The 19,938-nt window shown below is 37.6% G+C and overlaps 1 protein-coding gene across 9 annotated transcripts in view; it reads right to left on the reverse strand.

The window, feature by feature from the left end:
• The window catches only part of ATRX (ATRX chromatin remodeler), a 414,424-nt gene that overhangs the window by 175,035 nt on the left and 219,451 nt on the right, over positions 1-19,938 (reverse strand). For all 9 annotated transcript variants that reach the window (XR_010319813.1, XM_064278569.1, XM_064278575.1 and 6 more), the window contains 4 exons: positions 19,034-19,175; positions 17,871-17,980; positions 16,846-16,992; positions 16,507-16,684 (listed from right to left, as the gene is read on the reverse strand). Coding sequence is in view for 8 of the 9 variants with exons in the window: in XM_064278569.1 (XP_064134639.1) it covers positions 16,507-16,684; positions 16,846-16,992; positions 17,871-17,980; positions 19,034-19,175 (577 nt within the window). In the remaining variant the exon portion in view is untranslated. The remainder of the gene's footprint in view (positions 1-16,506; positions 16,685-16,845; positions 16,993-17,870; positions 17,981-19,033; positions 19,176-19,938) is intronic.

Consider the following 19,938-nt stretch of genomic DNA (forward strand, 5'->3'; position numbering starts at 1 on the left):
TCATATCAGATTATTATGAAAAATTGTACTCTAAAAGATTTGCAAACCTAGAAGAAATGGACGAATTCCTGGAAAAACACTACCTACCTAAACTAACACATTCAGAAGTAGAACAACTAAATAGACCCATAACAAAAAAGAGATTGAAACGGTAATCAAAAAACTCCCAACAAAAAAAAAAGCCCTGGCCCGGATGGCTTCACTGCAGAGTTCTATCAAACTTTCAGAGAACAGTTAACACCACTACTATGAAAGGTATTTCAAAGCATAGAAAATGATGGAATACTACCCAACTCATTCTATGAAGCCACCATCTCCCTGATACCAAAAACAGGTAAAGACATTACAAAAAAAGAAAATTACAAACCTATATTCCTCATGAACATAGACGCAAAAATCCTCAACAAAATTCTAGCCAATAGTATTCAACAACATATCAAAAAAATAATTCACCCTGATCAAGTGGGATTTATACCAGGTATGCAAGGCTGGTTTAATATCAGAAAAACCATTAATGTAATCCACCACATAAATAAAACAAAAGACAAAAACCACATGATCTTATCAATTGATGCAGAAAAGGCATTTGACAAAGTCCAACACCCATTCATGATAAAAACTCTCACCAAAACAGGAATTGAAGGAAAATTCCTCAACATAATAAAGGGCATCTACACAAAGCCAACAGCCAACATCACTCTAAATGGAGAGAACCTGTAAGCATTTCCCTTGAGAACGGGAACCAGACAAGGATGCCCTTTATCACCGCTCTAATTCGACATTGTGCTAGAAGTCCTAGCCAGGGCAATTAAGCTAGAAAAACAAATGAAAGGCATCCGGATTGGCAAGGAGGAAGTAAAATTATCTCTATTTGCAGATGACATGATCTTATACACAAAAAACCCTAAGGAATCCTCCAGAAAACTACTGAAACTAATAGAAGAGTTTGGCAGAGTCTCAGGTTATAAAATAAACATACAAAAATCACTTGGATTCCTCTACATCAACAAAAAGAACATCGAAGAGGAAATCACCAAATCAATACTATTCACAGTAGCCCCCAAGAAGATAAAATACTTAGGAATAAATCTTACCAAGGATGTAAAAGACCTATACAAAGAAAACTACAAAGCTCTACTACAAGAAATTCAAAAGGACATACTTAAGTGGAAAAACATACCTTGCTCATGGATAGGAAGACTTAACATACTAAAAATGTCTATTCTACCAAAAGCCATCTATACATACAATGCACTTCCGATCCAAATTCCAATGTCATTTTTTAAGGTGATAGAGAAACAAATCACCAACTTCATATGGAAGGGAAAGAAGCCTCGGATAAGCAAAGCATTACTGAAAAAGAAGAAGAAAGTGAGAGGCCTCACTCTGTCTGATTTCAGAAGCTATTATACAGCCACAGTAGTCAAAACAGCCTGGTACTGGTACAACAACAGGCACATAGACCAATGGAACAGAACTGAGAACCCAGATAGAAATCCATCCACATATGAGCAGCTGATATTTGACAAAGGCCCAGCGTCAGTTAATTGGGGAAAAGATAGTCTTTTTAACAAATGGTGCTGGCATAACTGGATATCCATTTGCAAAAAAATGAAACAGGACCCATACCTCACACCATGCACAAAAAAATAACTCCAAGTGGATCAAAGACCTAAACATAAAGACTAAAACGAGAAAGATCATGGAAGAAAAAATAGGGACAACCCTAGGAGCCCTAGTACAAGGCATAAACAGAATACAAAACATTACCAAAAATGATGAAGAGAAACCCGTTAACTTGGAGCTCCTAAAAATCAAACACCTATGCTCATCTAAAGACTTCACCAAAAGAGTAAAAAGACCACCTACAGACTGGGAAAGAATTTTCAGTTATGACATCTCCTACCAGCGCCTGATCTCTAAAATCTACATGATTCTGCCAAAACTCAACCACAAAAAGACAAACAACCCAATCAGGAAGTGGGCAAAGGATATGAACACACACTTCACTAAAGAAGATATTCAGGCAGCTAACAGATACATGAGAAAATGGTCTCGATCATTAGCCATTAGAGAAATGCAGATTAAAACTAGAATGAGATTCCATCTCACTCCAACAAGGCTGGCATTAATCCAAAAAACACAAAATAATAAATGTTGGAGAGGCTGCGGAGAGATTGGAACTCTTATACACTGCTGGTGGGAATGTAAAATCGTACAACCACTTTAGAAATCTATCTGGCGTTATCTTAAACAGTTAGAAATAGAACTACCATAGAACCCAGAAATCCCACTCCTCGGAATATACCCTAGAGATACAAGAGCCTTCACACAAACAGATATATGCACACCCATGTTTATTGCAGCTCTGTTTACAATAGCAAAAAGCTGGAAGCAACCAAGGTGTCCATCTACGGATGAATGGGTAAATAAATTGTGGTATATTCACACAATGGAATACTACGCATCGATAAAGAACAGTGAGGAATCTGTCAAACATTTCGTAACATGGAGGAACCTGGAAGGCATTATGCTGAGCGAAATGAGTCAGAGGCAAAAGAACAAATATTGTATAAGACCACTATTATAAGATCTTGAGAAATAGTATAAACTGAGAAGAACACATAGTTTTGTGGTTACGACGGGGGGAGGGAGGGAGGGAGGGAGTGGGTTTTTTTTTACTGATTAATTAGCTGAAAAGAACTGCTGTAGGTGAAGGGAAAGACAACACTCAATACATGGAAGGTCAGCTCAACTGGACTGGACTGGACCAAAAGCAAAGAAGTTTCTGGGATAAAATGAATGCTTCAAAGGTCAGCGGAGCAGGGGCGGGGGTCTGGGGAACACGGTTTGAGGGGATTTCTAAGTCAATTGGCAAAATAATTCTATTATGAAAACATTCTGCATCCCACTTGGAAATGGGGCGTCTGGGGTCTTAAATGCTAACAAGCGGCCATCTAAGATGCATCAATTGGTCTCAACCCACCTGGAGCAAAGGAAAATGAAGAACACCAAGGTCACACGACAACTAAGAGCCCAAGAGACAGACAGGGCCACATGAACCAGAGACCTACATCATCCTGAGACCAGAAGAACTAGTTGGTGCCCGGCCACAATCGATGACTGCCCTGACAGGGAGCACAACAGAGAACTCCTGAGGGAACAGGAGATCAGTGGGATGCAGACCCCAAATTCTCATAAAAAGACCATACTTAATGGTCTGACTGAGACTAGAGGAATCCCGGCGGCCATGGTCCCCAGACCTTCTGTCGGCACAAGACAGGAACCATCCCCGAAGACAACTCATCAGACATGTAAGGGACTGGTCAGCAGGTGGGAGAGAGATGCTGATGATGAGTGAGCTAATTATATCAGGTGGACACTTGAGATTGTGTTGGCAACTCTTGTCTGGAGGGGGGATGGGAGGATAGAGAGAGAGGGAAGCTGGCAAAATTGTCACGAAAGGAGAGACTGAAAGGGCTGACTCAATACGGGAAGAGCAAGTGGGAGTACGGAGTAAGATGTATGTAAACTTATATGTGACAGACTGATTGGATTTGTAAACGTTCACTTGAAGCTTAATAAAAGTTAATTTAAAAAAAAAGCTAACAAGCGGCCATCTAAGATGCATCAATTGGTCTCAACCCACCTGGAGCAAAGGAGAATGAAGAACACCAAGGTCACACGACAACTAAGAGCCCAAGAGACAGAGAGGGCCACATGAACCAGAGACCTACATTATCCTGAGAACAGAAGAACTAGTTGGTGCCTGGCCACAATCGATGACTGCCCTCACAGGGAGCACAATAGAGAACCCCTGAGGGAGCAGGAGGTAACTGGGAGGCAGACCCCAAATTCTCATAAAAAGACCATACTTAATGGTCTGGATGTGACTAGAGGAATCCCGGCGGTCATGGTCCCCAAACCTTCTATTGGCACAGGACGGGAACGATCCCCGAAGACAATTCATCAGACATGAAAGAGACTGGACAGTGGGTGGGAGAGAGATGGTGATGAGGAGTGAGCTAATGATATCAGGTGGACACTTGAGACTGTGTTGGCATCTCCTGTCTGGAGGGGGGATGGGAGGACAGAGAGAGTTGGAGGCTACCAAAGTTTTCACGAAAGCAGAGACTGGAAGGGCTGACTCATTAGGGGGAGAGCAAGTGGGAGTAAGGAGTAAGATGTATATTAACTTATATGTGACAGACTGACTTGATTTGTAAACGTTCACTTGAAGCTCAATAAAAGTAAAAAAAAAATTTACAATTCTGTGCATAAAAAGACACTGAAGAAAGTGGAAAGACAACTCACAGAACGGGAGAAAATATTTTCAAAATATATACTTACTAAGGTCCTGCTGCTGCTGTTAAAAAAAAATTTGTGTGTGTGTGTGTTTTTAAGGTACTGCTGCTGTTGTTGAGTGCTATTAAGTCAATTCTGACACATATGGACCCTACCGGAGAGTAGAATTGCCCCATGGGGTTTCCCGGTCTGTGATCTTTATGGGAGCAGATTACCAGGTCTTTTTTCCTGCAGAGTGGCTGGTATGTTTGAAGCGCCAACCTTTAAGTTAGCAGCCAAGCGTTTAACCATTACGTCTAGTATCTAGAATACAGAAAGAATTCCTATAACTCAATAATACAAACAACCCAACTAAAAAATGGGCAAAGCATACCAAGAGCTCACAAAACATATTTTAACTCAAAAGACACAAAGAAGGAAATTATATGATAAAAGAGTCAAATCATCAATATGTGACAATTATATATGCACGTATCATCAGACATCAAAATATATGAAGCAAACACTGACAGAACTGTAAGGGAGTAATAGAGAAAAAAAAAATAGAGAGCTCTACAATAATAGAGACTTCAATACACTACATTCAACATTTGACAGAATATCTAGAAAGAACATTAGTAAGGATACAGAGGACTTGAACAACACTATAAACCAACTGGAAATATACAGAACACTCCACGCAACCAAAGAACAATACACAGTCTTCTCCAGTGCACTTGGGTCATTCTCCAGAATAAACCATATGGTAGGTCACAAAACAACTCTTGAAAAATTTAAAGACTGAAATCATACAAAGTATCTTACCTGACCACAGGAGATAAAAATGAAAATTAATAACAAAAGGGTAACTGGAAAATATACATACATGTGGAAATTAAACAACAAACTTTTAAATAGCCAATGAGTCAAGAGAAAAATCAGAAAATACTTAAGAATTGAAGGAAAATGAAAACACAAAATACCCAAACCAATGGGATGCAGCGAAGCACTGCTCAGAGGGAAATTTACAGCAATAAAGAATAAAGTGTGAGGCCTCATATTACCTGATTTTAGAACCTATTATTATATAGCCACAGTAGTCAAAACAGCCTGGTACTGGTACAACAACAGACATAAAACAATGGAACAGAACCGAGAACCCAGATCTAAACCCATCCATCTATGAACAGCTGATATTTGACAAAGGCCCAGATTTCGTTAAATGGGGAAAAGACAAGTCTCTTTAACAAATGGTGCAGTAATAACTGGATATTCAACTGTAAAAAAAATCCATACATCACACCATACACAAAAACTAACTCAAAATGGAATAAAGACCTAAATATAAAACCTAAAACAATAAACATCATGGAAGAAAAAATAGGGACAATGCTAGGGGGCCTAATGCATGGCATAAATAGGACACGAACCATAACTAACAATGCACAAACACCAGAAGAGAAACCCAATAACTGAGAACTCCTAAAAATCAAACACTTATGCTCATCAAAAGATTTCACCGAGACAGTAAAAAGAAAATCTACTGACTGGGAAAAAATTTTTGGCTACGACATATCTGACAAGGATCTAGTCTTTAAAATCTACAAGATACTGTAACACCTCAACAACAAGAAAGACGAATAATTCAATTAAAAAATGGGCAAAGGATATAAACAGACACTTCACCAAAGAAGACATTCAGGTGGCTAACAGACACAAGAAAATGCTCGTGATTATTAGCCATTAAATGGCCATTTTGTTGAGTCGATTTCAACTCATAGCAACCCTATAGGACAGAGTAAAACTGCCCCATAGAGTTTCCAAGGAGCACCTGGTGGATTCGAACTGTCGACCTTTTGGTTAGCAGCCGTAGCACTTAACCACTACACAACCAGGGTTTCCTATTAGCAGTTAGAGAAATGCAAATCAGAAAACTACCTTCACAATACTGACACTAATCCAAAAAACACAAAATAATAAATGTTAGAGAGTTGTGGAAAGACTGGAACACTTATATGCTGCTGGTGGGAATGTAAAATAGTACAACCACTTTGGAAATAGATTTGGCACTCCTTAAAAAGCTAGAAATAGAAATACCATATGATCCAGCAATCCCCCTCCTAGGTATATATCCTAGAGAAATAAGAGCAGTCACAGGAATAGACATATGGACACCCATGTTCACTGCAGCACTATTCACACAGCAAAAAAAAATGAAAACAACCTAAATGACCACCAACAGATAGACAAATTATGCTACATATACACAATGGAACACTATGCAATGATAAAGAACAATGATGAATCCACAAAACATCTCAGTACATAGATAAATCTGGAGGGCATTATGGTGAGTGTAGTCCCAAAAGGACAAATGTTGTATGAGACCACTATTTCAAGAACTCATGAAAAGGCTTACACACATAAAGAAACAATCTTTGATGAATACAAGGGAGAGGAGGAATGGGGAGGAAAATCACTAAATAGAAAATAGATAAGTGGTAACTATGGTGAAGAGTAAGACAGTACACAATACTGGGGAAGTCAGCACAACAGGATCAAGGCAAAGTCATAGAAGCTTCATAGACACATCCAAACTCCCTGACAGTCAGAGTTACTAGGCTGATGGCTGGGTACCATGATCTCGGGGGACCATCTAGCTCAACTGGCACAACATAATTTATAAATATTATGTTCTACATCCTACTTTGGTGAATAGAGTCTTGGCTCCTAAAAGCTTGTGAGCGGCCATCTAAGATACATCTACTGGTCCCACCCCATCTGGAAAAAGGGAAAACGAAAAAAAAAAAAACAGATACAAGAGACTAATGTTAGAACTACCACAGCCTCTACCAGACTGAATCCAGCACTACTAGATGGTACCCAGCTGCTACCACCAACTGCTCTGACAGGGATCACAATAGAGGGTCCCAGGCAGAGCTGGAGAAAAACGTAAAACAAAATTCAATCTCATATAAAAAGACCAGACTTACTGGCCTGACGGAGACTAGAGAAATCCCGAGAGTGTGGCCCCCAGACACCATTTTAACTTAGTACTAAAGTCACTCCTGAGATTCAGCCTTCAGCCAAAGATTAGGCAGGCCTATAAAATTAACAATAACACATGTAATTCAAGAATGTACATGAGACTAAATGGGTACATCATCCCAGGAGAAGGACGAGAAGGCAGGAGAGACAGGAAAGCCAGACAAATAGAAGTGGGGAACCCAAGGTGTTGACATGCTGTGGTGTTGGAACAAAAGTCACAAAACTTGTGTATTAATTGTTTAATGAGGAACTAATTTGATTTTTAAACTTTCACCTAAAAAAACAAGAAAAAAAAAAGAGGGGGAAAGGGATGAACACATGGGGCACAGGACATTTTAAAAACAAAACCCACTGCCACTGAGTCGATTCCGAGTCATAGCAACTCTACAGGACAAAGTAGAACTTCCCCACAGGGTTTCCAAGGAGTGGATGGTGGATCCGAACTGTCGACCTTTTGGTTAGCAGCCGAGCTCTTAAACATTACACCATCAGGGATCCAGAGGACATTTTGAAGAGAGTGAAAATATTCTGTACACGATACTATCATGGTGGACGCATGACATTATGCATTTGTAAAAACCCATCGTACCGTACAACACAGAGCATGAACCCTCATGTAAACTGTAGACTTTAGTTAACAATAATTTATCAATATTGGTTCACCAGTTGTAACAAACATACCATACTAATGCAAGATGTTAATAATAGAAGAAACTGTGGGAGGGAGGGGGTATATGGGAACTCTCTGTACCTTCTGTGCAATTTTTCTGGAAACCTAAAAAAAGGGGGGGGCGGTGAAGAAAGATCTCAACACAATAGTCTATGTCTACAACCTGAGGACTAGAAAAAGAAGAGCAAACTAAGCCTAAAGGTATCAGAAGGAAGGAAATAACAAAGAACAAAGCAGAAATAAATGGAAAAACAATAGAGAAAAATAAACAAAACCCAAAGTGGGTTCTTCAAAAAGATAAGTAAAATCAAGAAACCGTTAGCTAGAAAAAAAGAGAAAAGGTTAAAATAAGAAATGACGTGGAGACATTACAATCGACCCATCAGAAATAAAAAGGATCATAACAGAATACTATGAACAATTGTACACCAACAAACTAGATAACTTGACTCGAGAGTAAATAGAAAATCTCAAGAGACCCACAAGTGAAGAAATTGAATCAGTAATCAAAAAGCTCCCACACAAAAAGTAACGGAGTAGATGGCTTCACCGGTGAATTCTATAAAACATTTAAAGAAGAAAACACACCAATTTACCCTTCCAAAAAACAGAAGAAGAGGGAACACTCTCTAACTCATTTTATGAGGCCAGCACTACTCTGATACCAAAGGTAGCCAAAGTTACCACAAGAAAAGAAAACTACAGGCCAATAGCCCTTAGGAATATACATGTAAAAATCTTCAATGAAATACTAGCAAACCAACTCCAACAGCATATTAAAAAATTATACACTATGACAAAGTAGAATTTATTCCAGTAATGCAAAGGTGATTCAACATTTCAAAATCTATCAATGTTATATACCACATTAACAGAACAAAAGGAAGGAATCACATGATCATCTCAATTGATGCAGAAAAGGCATTTGATAAAATCCAAATGTCTTTACTGATTAAAACACACACACACACACACACACACACACACACAATAAGCCAGGAATAGAAAGAAAATAGCTCAATATGATTTAAGAGCATTTATGAAAAGCCCACAGCCAAAATTATACTCAATGGAGAAAGACTGAGAGTTCTCCCCTTAAGATCAAGAACAAGATAAGGATACCTACTCTTACCACTGCTATTCAATATCGTACTGGAAGTCCTGGCCAGAACAATAAGGCAAGAAAAAGAAATAAAGGTATTCAAATTGGGAAGGAAAAAGTAAAACTATCCCTATTCGCAGATGACATGATCCTATATATGGAAAATTCCAAAGAATTCATTAGAAAACTTCTAGAGAAATAGAGGAATTCAGCAACGTTATAGCGTATGAGGTCAATATAATCAAGTTTCTCAACACCAGCAACGAAGAATCCATAAGGGAAATTAAGAAAACATTCTGTTTACAACAGCATATAAAAGAATAAAATACCTAGGAATAAATTTAATCAGGAATGTGAAAGACTTATACAATGAAAATTATAAAACACTGCTGAAAGAGATTTAAAAAGACTTAAATAAATGGAAAGACAGTACGTGTTCATGGAATAGAAAACTTAACATTGCCAAGATGTCAATAATACCCAAAACAATCTATACATTTAATGCAATCAGGAAAAAATTTCAACAGCCTTCTTTGTCAAAATGGAAAAACTAGTCCTAAAATTTATATGGAATTGCCAGGGGTCCTGAAGAGCCAGAACAATCTTGAAGAAGAACAACAAAGCAAGAGGACTCATACTTCCCCATTTCAAAACTTACTTCAAAGCTACAGTAATCAAAACAGTCTGACAGTGGTATAATAACAGACACATCAACCAACAGAATAGACCTGAGGGTTCAGAAATAAACCCATATATCTATGATAAATTGATTTTTGATAAGGGTGTCAAGTCCATGCAATGGAGGAAGAATAGTCACTTTAACAAATGGTGCTGGGACAACTGGATAGCTATACACAAAAGAAGGAAGCTGGACTCACTCATAGCTCATACTATACTCAAAAATTAACTCAAAATGGATGAAAGGCCTAAATGTAAGAACTAAAACCATAAAACTTCTCTATGAAAAGACAGGAGTATTGCTTCAGGACCTGGTTTTTAACAATGGATTCTTAAGATATGACATGAAAATCACAAGCAATAAATGACAAAATGCATAAATTGGACTTCATCCAAATTAAAAACTTTCATCAAATGACTTTAACAACAAAATGAAGATACAACCTACAGATTAGAAGAAAAGTTTTGGGAACCATTTATCAGACAAGGGTTTAATATCCAGAATATGCAAAGAAGTACTCCAACTTAACAACATATAGAAGAAAAACCCAATAAAAAAACGGGGAATGGACTTGAATAGACATTTCAACAAAGATATACAAATGGCCAACAAGCATGTGAAAAGATGCTCAACATCATTAGCCATTTGGGAGATACAAATCAAAATCACAATGAGATACCAGTACACCCCCACTAGGATGGCAAAGATCAAAAAAATGGATAATAACAAATGTGAGCCAGAATGTGGAGAAATTAAAACCCTCTTTCATGGTTGGTGGGAATGCAAAACGGTACAGCCTCTGTGGAAAAGTGTGGTGTTTTCTTGAAAAGTTAAACATAGAACTATTATAACCCACTGCCGTCTAGTCTATTATATGATCCAGCAATTCCACTCCTAAGTATATACCCACGAGACTTGAAAGCAGTGACTCAAGGAGACACATGTACTCCAATGTTCACAGCAGTACTATTCACAATAGCCCAAACGTAGAAACAATCTAAATGTCCATCGACAGATGAATGGATAAACAAAATGTGGCGCATGCATAAGATGGAGTATTACTCAGCCATAAAGACAAATGAAGTCCAGATACATGCTATAACATGAATGAACCTTGAAAACATTATGCCAAGTGAAATTAAGTTAGTCACAAAAGGACAAATATTACACGACCCCAGTTATATTAAATAATTAGAATAGGCAAGTATATAGAAACCTAAGTTTGTCAGTGGTTACCAGGGAAGGATGGAAGTGAAGGTGAAAGGGAGAGTCGTTGTTTAGGAAGTATCGAGTGTCTGTTGTTAATGGTGATGGAAAATTTGGTGAGGGATACTGGTGATGGTTACATAACATGATTAATGTAACTGGTGTCACTGAATTGTGCATATATAAAATGATAAGTGAATATGAAAATGGCAAATATTGTGTTATATATATTTTCACAATTTAAAAAATACAGTAAAAAAAAAGGCAAACAACTTGAATAGACATTTCTCCAAAGATATACAGATGGCCGATAAGCACATAAAATGATGTTCAACCTCATTAGTCCTTATTGGAATGCAAATCAAAATCACAATGAAGAACCAACAAACTGTTTTCCACAGTGACTGTACCATTTTGCACTGTTGAACTGGCAAAAATGTTATGCTATATATAGTTTTACAATTATTAAAAAAAAAACCCACAATGAGATGGCAATTCACACCCACTACCCGTTGCTATCTAGTCAATTCCGACTCATAGCGACCCTATGGGACAGAGTAGAACTGCCCCATAGGGTTTCCAAAGATCAGCTGGTGCATTCGAACTGCCAACCTTTCGGTTAGCAGCAGTAGCTTGCTATAGCTATTAACCACCGCGCCACTCCTTCACACTCACTACGATGGCTATAATCAAAAAGATATATAATAACAAGTCTTGGCAAGGACGTAAGTAAAATCTGACCCCTCATACACTGCTAATGGGAATGTAAAATAGTGTAGTCACTGTGGAAAATTATTTGGCAGTTTCTCAACAAACTTAAATATAGAATTACTGTATGACCCAGCAATTCTACTCCTAGTTTATACCCAAGGGAAATGAAAAACATATGTTCACACAAAACTTGTATATTAACGTTCATAGCAGCACTATTCTCAGTACCCAAAAAGTGGAAACAATCCAAATGTCTATCAACTGATGAATGGATGAACAGAATGTGGTATATCCATACAAAGAAATATTCAGCTATAAAAAGAAATGAAGAAATAACACATGCTATAAAATGGATGAACCTTGAAAACATTACACTAAGTGACAGAAGCCAGACACAAAAGACCACATATTGTTTGATTCCATTTATATGAAAGGTCCAGGACAGGCAAATGCTTAGAGACAAAAAGTTATTAGTGGTTGCCGGGGATGGGGGAGAGGAGGTATTTGAGAGTGACTACTAATAGATGGGGGCAGTTCTACTCTGTCCTATAGGGTCGATATGAGTCGGAATCGACTCGAAGGCATTGGGTGGGTTTACTAATAGATGCAGTGTTTCTTTCTGGAGTGATGGAAATGTTCTGGAATTCAATGCAATAGTCGTAATGGTTATACATAACATGTTGAATATACTAAATGCTTCTGAATTGTCAACTTCAAATTGTTTAAATGGTAAATTTCATGTTATATTTATCTTAACACGAAAAATAAAAACTCCAGCCATTAGATAAAAATACAAGAAAAGGTAGGTCAACACTCATTACCACAATGAATGATAAATCCTTTCAATGACTTAAAGTAAGTAACTAGTTGTTTTATGGAACAAAAAAAAAATTATAGCACTTAGGTTATAGCAGCATGGCTCATTTGTCAAAACCCATAGAACCATATAGAAACCAATAAAGGATAAACTTTAACACATATAAACAATAAAATAAAGGAACTGACTAAGAAACTGGAAAAATGATGTTTTAATTGGAAAGTCATAAAAGTATAAACAAAAGCAACCATATGGGAACACTATATGCTTGGTAAATTTGTTTTTCACAGGATATGGATCAACAGTTCTGAAGCTACTTCACATATATAATGGGGTTAAACAAATAAGTAAATGGAGGGTGGAAGGTGGGAGAAAGGGACTCTCACTGTTGCAGGGGAAGTTATAGATTAAAATTAAAAAGGTGGCTAGAATGAACCCCACAGTACTGAATTAAAGACATCAATGTAAACTCACGTTTAATATACGTACAAAGGGAGAGACATTTGTGTATACATGGATTAGTACACATACATATATCACTTAGCTCTGTCTGCTGAAAGGATCTAGAAGAAATACACTGCAGTAACAATGAGCAAACCCAGCACCCAGATCTTGGTTCCTAGTGTTTTTTTTTTTTTTTTTCAATAAAAGAAACCATGGATCCTTGAAAAAACAGCTGATTCTGGGGCACAGAAAATGTAACACAGGCCTGGAGGATCTTGTTAGTATCTGAAAGTAATGAAGTGCTCAAAATAACAAAAGGATGCAGGCATATCAAAGAGATATAGGAACCAACCTGAAAGAGCTCCCAATGGCCAAAGTAGAACAATTTGAGAAATAAAATAAATAATGTAGCATTAGTTTATAATCTAATATACAAACCAAAAATAGAGGTGTATATATGGATATAAATAAATGATTGAGTCAATATATAAATGGGTAAGAAGAATGAAATCTTTCTTACAGAAAACTTTCTAATTTTATGGGCCCTACAAGAGATGGAGCTTAATTCCACCCCAACCCCCAGGAGACTTGACTTAGTGACTCGATTCCAAAGAAAAGAACAGGGAAAGGTAAAAATAGCAACTCTATAGTAAAGAAACCTGTCAAACACATGATGAAACTTAACATCACCAGTGAGGTCATGTGGTCTTCCTGATATCGTGTAACAAGAAGGACATTTCATCTCTGTTGTATTCTTTCAAAAACCCATGGCCCCAGTCTAATCTCAAGGAGATTAAAAAAAAAAAAAAAAGACAAACTCAGATTAGCAAAAATTCTCCAGAATACGTGGCAAGTACTTTTTAAGAATGACAAAATCATGAAAAAATAAGGAAAGACTAAGAAACTGTCACAGACCAGAGAAGACTGCAGAGATATAACTAAATAAAATGTAATACCCTGGATTAGAATGAGGATACTGGTGGAAAAACTGGTAAATCCAAATAAAATATTCGGTTAATAAAAATTACAGTGAAATGAGTCCCTTTATGTATCCTTTTACCTTAGTTCTTTAGAAAAACAACTTGAGAGATTTCCCCCTAAGCCCTGAGGAGTTACCTTTGCCCTAGTTTTCTACCCCAGATGGTTTGTTACTTTTGTGGAAATTGATTGACATTTCTTAGGTAAACTGTAAACAACTTGATTTTGATACTTTTTGTCTGGTCCTGGGCTGCAGCCTGCCCTGTGATTGGTATGCACCCTGCAGGGATTTGTCAATATACTATGTGAATGAAGGTATGTACTATGGACTATGCAAATGAGGTGAATAGAGCCTAGTAGGCAAATGAAGCATCTGTTGGTCAGTGTGTGGCCCCTGCTGGTAGCGGTCATGCCTTGAGACCGACAATGAGCTGTGTATATATACAGCTATCTCCACAGAGGTTTTTCAGACACAAAGAAGCAGGAAGAGAAGAAGCAGGAAGCAGCAGAAAGAATAAGAGAGAAGAAGCTGAGAGAGAGAGAATATAAGGAACCTCCTAAAAGAGCTGTAACATGGGTGAAGGGTTGTAACACTGAAGAAGGGGCCCAGAGACAGAGCCAGAAGCAACAGGCCCAGAAGGGGCCCAGCAGCAAAGTTGGTGGTAACAGGCAGCAAAGCCAAGGGGCTGAGAGGAGGTCTGTCCTCAGCCGTAAGGAGAGGATGCCTGCCCTCAGGGAGCCAAGAGGAGCCCTGCATGGCAGAGAAAAGGGCCTGCTTGTCCGCATGGCCGAGAGGAGATGAGAGAGCTGTCCAGCACTGAAGAAGGGAGACCTACCCTACAAGCTTCCTGATCTTGATCCTGAGTTGTAGCCTGTTGATCCTGATCCTGAATTGCACACCCTTGTTTCATTAATAAACTACTGAATTATTAGTATGGTCTGTGTGTTCAAACCCACGAATTATTGGACCCAGAAGGCAAATAGTGTGTGGAATGGACGACTGGTGTCAGAATTGGTAAAAAGGTTGGAGAGTGGAGGCATGTCTGACCTCCACCTCACAGGAATCAGCCTTAGACTCATCTTGATTCATATTATGCCCTGTGATGTTAGCCTTAGACTCACCTTGATTCACATTATGCCCCGTGATGTTAGATGCTATTATTACTACTCCCACCATGTTACAATAATGTACCAGTGACAATTTCTTAGTTTTCATAAAGGTACTGCGGCAATGTAAGATGTTAACAATGGGGGGAACTAGGTGTAGGGTATATGGTAACTTTCTGTGCTATCTTTTCAACTTTTCTATAAACCTGAAATTATTTCAAAATAAAAAGTTTTCTAAAATGTCAGTAAATGATTTACATGAAAATGACAAATATTTCCCTTCATGTTAGGTGCTTTAATTTCTTTTTTCTTCATTTCCTCATTAACAAATAATCAAATTAAACACCTAAAACTATTGTTTTAGGCTGTTCGAAGGAAACCTTGGGAGAATGCCTGGTACAATGATACTAGTCACTAGCTTATAGTTCTGTCAGCAATAACCCAACCAGAGGATATTTGATACCTATGTTAATCATGGAAAAAAGATAAAATTATTACGCTTTAGATTTACAATGGCAAAGGTACCTTGGTATGTATTAATTACATCAGTATCTTAAAAAAAAGAGAATAAAGCTATAGTTTCTAAAGAATACTATTACTTAAACCAAACCAAAACCAAACCCAGTGCCGTTGAGTCAATTCCGACTCATAGCAACCCTATAGGACAGAGTAGAACTGCCCCACAGAGTTTCCAAGGAGCACGTGGCGGATCTGAACTGCCGACCCGTTGGTTAGGAGCCGTAGCACTTAACCACTATGCCACCAGGGTTTCCTACTATTACTTAGACAGTGACAATTAGTCTTTCTTAAGAAACATCTAAAGCCTCAATAGTGTCTTAAAATGATAAAATATGACAAGATAAAATTAGACTAGGAAAAATTGTATACACAAATAAATAAGCTTACATAAAAAATAATTTTAGTTTCGCAGGTAGTATAATTTGCTGCTTTCCCATGTGGCCAATAAGAATGAAACATTTGGCTTTCACATCAGATTACTAGCGAAAGGACAGACAGCATTGACTTTCCATAGTGACAAATCTTCAAAAGGCAGGAGGTAAGCATGCAGCAATTCTTCTAATGACACAAAGTTTGCAAAGAAACTTAAGAATCATTTTCAGAGTACGGAGAGAGCTCTTGTTATTATCTGATATTCAGAGCTGGAAGAATCTGCAATTGTGACAGTTACCTGATGTATTTTTAATTGTTTACAAGGACTCCCTTGAAAACTCCAAACACTTCCAGACTTAACAAGTTAATTGTAAACAGCTGGCAACATTAAGGGTTATTTCACCTTAATGAAAAGTACTAAGAATCAAAAAAGACAAAAACCTAAGGCATAAATGAAACAAACCCCAGCAATTTAGTAGTTGCCCAATAAGTACTTGTTACATAAAACATATATATGCTTTTTTTTTTACTCAACTTGCTTCTTTATCTCAAGCCTGTTAATATCTTACCTGGATCAACCAAAGCTTTGTTAAATATTTCTTTAAGTTTCCTACTCTTCACATTTCTTCCTTGAGCAAGATTTCTGTACATCTCATAGCCTATGATCATAACACCACCATCTTCTTGCCAACGCTGCAGCATGTAGCTTCTCTCCTGAGGGCGTTTCACAGTGGCTAATTCAGAGACCTTTTGTGGGAAAATAAGGATTTTTAAAAGTAGCTATTAAGAATGTATGAATACTGAATCTCCCCAGTGAAATATGCGTCACTGGCAATTAACAATGTTTTTCTTTTTCTAAGAATCTCATCCAGTTATTTTAATAACAGAAAACATTTAATATATGATACCTCAAGCTTTTCATCATCGTTTAATCCCTCTTGCCACTTCTCAAATTCATTCATCCAATTCAAAGCAGTATTAAGAGGACAAACCACTAAAGCTGTGCTGAAATCCAATTTGTCACACAAAAGAACTGTATGAAGAAAACTTACCACCTAAAAGAAAAGATTAAGTTACCATCTTGATTTAAATATCCACAAGAAGTTAAATCAAACAATCTCATAATTTAATAGTCGGTTTTGTTTTATTTTAAAGAGTAAAGCAAGCAACAAAAGGTCATAATTTCCAAACCAAACAAAGTACAGAGAAAGAGACATGATAAGTAAAATGACAGCACTCAACTAGATGATATATAAGATGCTTTCAGTGCTAAAACTCCATGATTCTATGATCAATATAACATGTTGCAATTCTAAGTCAGTTATAGTCCCTGGTCTCCAAATAACTTTCCTACTGCCTTCCAGCAAATACAAAGGTCTATTTAGAAGAGAATTATGTTATACACTACTTTTCAAGTGTTCTGACTCATTGAATATATACTAATTACTTTATGGTTTATAAATACATATATATTCACTAATTTCAGATCTCTGCTACAATTCCTGACATTCAGAAATGCAGTAATTTTAATAGTGAAAAATACATTCTCATTATTGTAGTATCACAGACTTTTAAGAGCTGTGAAAGAAATTCATTTCACTTCAGTCTTTGCAGTTGTTGTCTATGCCTATAATCCCACTCCCTTACTTCATTAAGGTCTCTGCTCAAACATCACCTCTGAAAAGATGCCTTCCCTAATTCTCTATTCCCTCTTAATGCTTATTACTTGAAAGTATATATTTTTTATTTGATTTAACGTCTTTCTCTCCCACTCTAAAATATAAGCTCCTCAAGGGTAAGGACCTTTTATTCTTCTTGATTTCTTTATCTCCAGCCCCTACAACTCTGCCTGGGACATAACAGGACCCAAAATACACTTCTTAAATTAATGAATGCACAAAACCAGAACACCTTCACATTCTTTAGTTCTTACCTGTAAAGTCTTACCAAGGCCCATGCAGTGGGCAAGAATACATCCTGAACCTGGAGACTTCTTTGTTTTTTTCACAGACTCACAACAGCAATCCCACATAAACTGAACTCCTAAAAGTGACAGCTTCATTAAGTTCAATTTAAAGGTCCAAGTTAAAAAATCTTCCCTAATAAACACATTAAAAAATTCTAAGAAACACAGTAAAAGAAAAATTCAGAGCTAAATAATTTCTTAAATGTAAATGGAATTTTTTCAGCTAACAACAGTGAATACAACCACAAAAAAAAAAAAAAACATGATTTTCATGAGAGATCTTCTCCATTACCCTGGACGGTCTAAAGACACATACGAATTAAAAAAGAAACTTTATCCAAAGAGGGAACAGCTTCCCGTCGAATACACTTTCTTAAGTCAATCAGGTGAAAAAAAAACCCAAATGATTCATCATTTCCCTTTTTATTCAACAGTTAAAGACCGAGGAAGAGGGGTCTACCTACCCAAGGAATACGAATTATAGAACTTCCCTTATGGATTCATTCACACACACAGTCAAAACTAACTTACTAATCCTGCTCTAGTAAAGCAGAAGGTAGAGATGTTTTGTTATCTTTCTAATACAAATGCAGGAATACTATTAAAAACATACCTGAAATATGCTAAAATAGCATTTCCTGAACAAGGTTTGGTGCAATGCTGAAGTACTCGGGCTGCTAACCAAAAGGTCAGTGGTCTGAACCCACCAGCTGCTTCGTGGAAGAAAGTTGTGGCACTCTGCTTTCATCAAGATTACAGCCTTGGAAACCCTATGGGACAGTTCTACTCTGTCCTGTAGGGTAACTATGAGTCAGGATTGACTCCACGACAATGGAATGCCGGTCTCTACTCCCCTACTACCACTGCCCTTAGCCTACCATTGTAGACTAGGTGAATAGGTGAAATTCATTTGCAAGTAGCACTTCTTTCACCTTTTATAACTCATTATTATGTTTGTAATCATTTAATTGTTCTTCCTCATACACCTAGAGCTCCATAAGCATAGGAACCGTGTTTATCTTGCTCACCAATATATCAACAGTGCTTAGAAGAATGTGAAGCACATAGGAGACACTGAAATACTGGTAAAATTTAACTAAACATGATTTATACATCTAATAGTTTCTTACCATCTACTTGATGGGGTTTCAATTTGATAACCATGTTTCTGTGAACCTGCACTAAAGGTTCTTTGGTTTCTTCATCTTCATCTAAAACCAATTTGGTTGTTATTGGACACTTGGTGGGTGAAGCATCTTCAATTTCTATCACCTACAAGAAAGGAAGTTGTTGATAGTTAAGGTCACAGAAATCTTACAAGCAATGGTGGAGTATCAGGCTTACCCATGGAGTTTTTCCGAAATATAGACATATTTGCTCTCACACCACACATCCAATATTTTGGTTTAATAGGACCAGGAGAGAGTCCAAGTTTATGCTTCCCAAAATCAAAACACTCCACAGGACTGAAAGTCATTGTGGAAATGGCAGTAATTTGGCTCAATGGTTCTCACACTAGATCTCTCAACACAGGTGTGTTAGGTAGAGTTGTGAGAAAAAGTGTCAATCAACCAGAGCGCCAAACTAATCTATGCAATCATCATTAACATCTGGATAGACAGGTGGCTCCGAACCAGGAATGGTTCTATTTCTCTAGAAGACATTTTGAAAATAAAGGCATTCATGGTTGTTGTAATGACAGATTAGGACTGTTATTTAATGCAGGGGGAACCAAAAAAACAAAACTAACCCATTGCTGAGTCGATTCCGACTCACAGTGGCCCTAGAGGACAGAGAACTGCTCCATAAGGATTCCAAGGAGCAGCTGGTGGGTTCAAACTGCCAACCTTTTGGTTAGCAGCTGTAGCTTGCTATAGCTCTTAACCACTGCACCACCAGGGTTCCATGCAGGGGGAGGGAGGATGTAAATATAAACGTTCTACAACATGAAAGACAGCTTACAACAAGTGTCCTGCCCAAGACATCAACAGGACCACCACTAAAAAACACTGTAAGTATGCGTTATGAGAGGGAG

The sequence above is a fragment of the Loxodonta africana genome, chromosome X (genome assembly GCF_030014295.1).
Source record: "Loxodonta africana isolate mLoxAfr1 chromosome X, mLoxAfr1.hap2, whole genome shotgun sequence".
In the NCBI taxonomy this organism is placed as follows: Eukaryota; Metazoa; Chordata; class Mammalia; order Proboscidea; family Elephantidae; genus Loxodonta; species Loxodonta africana.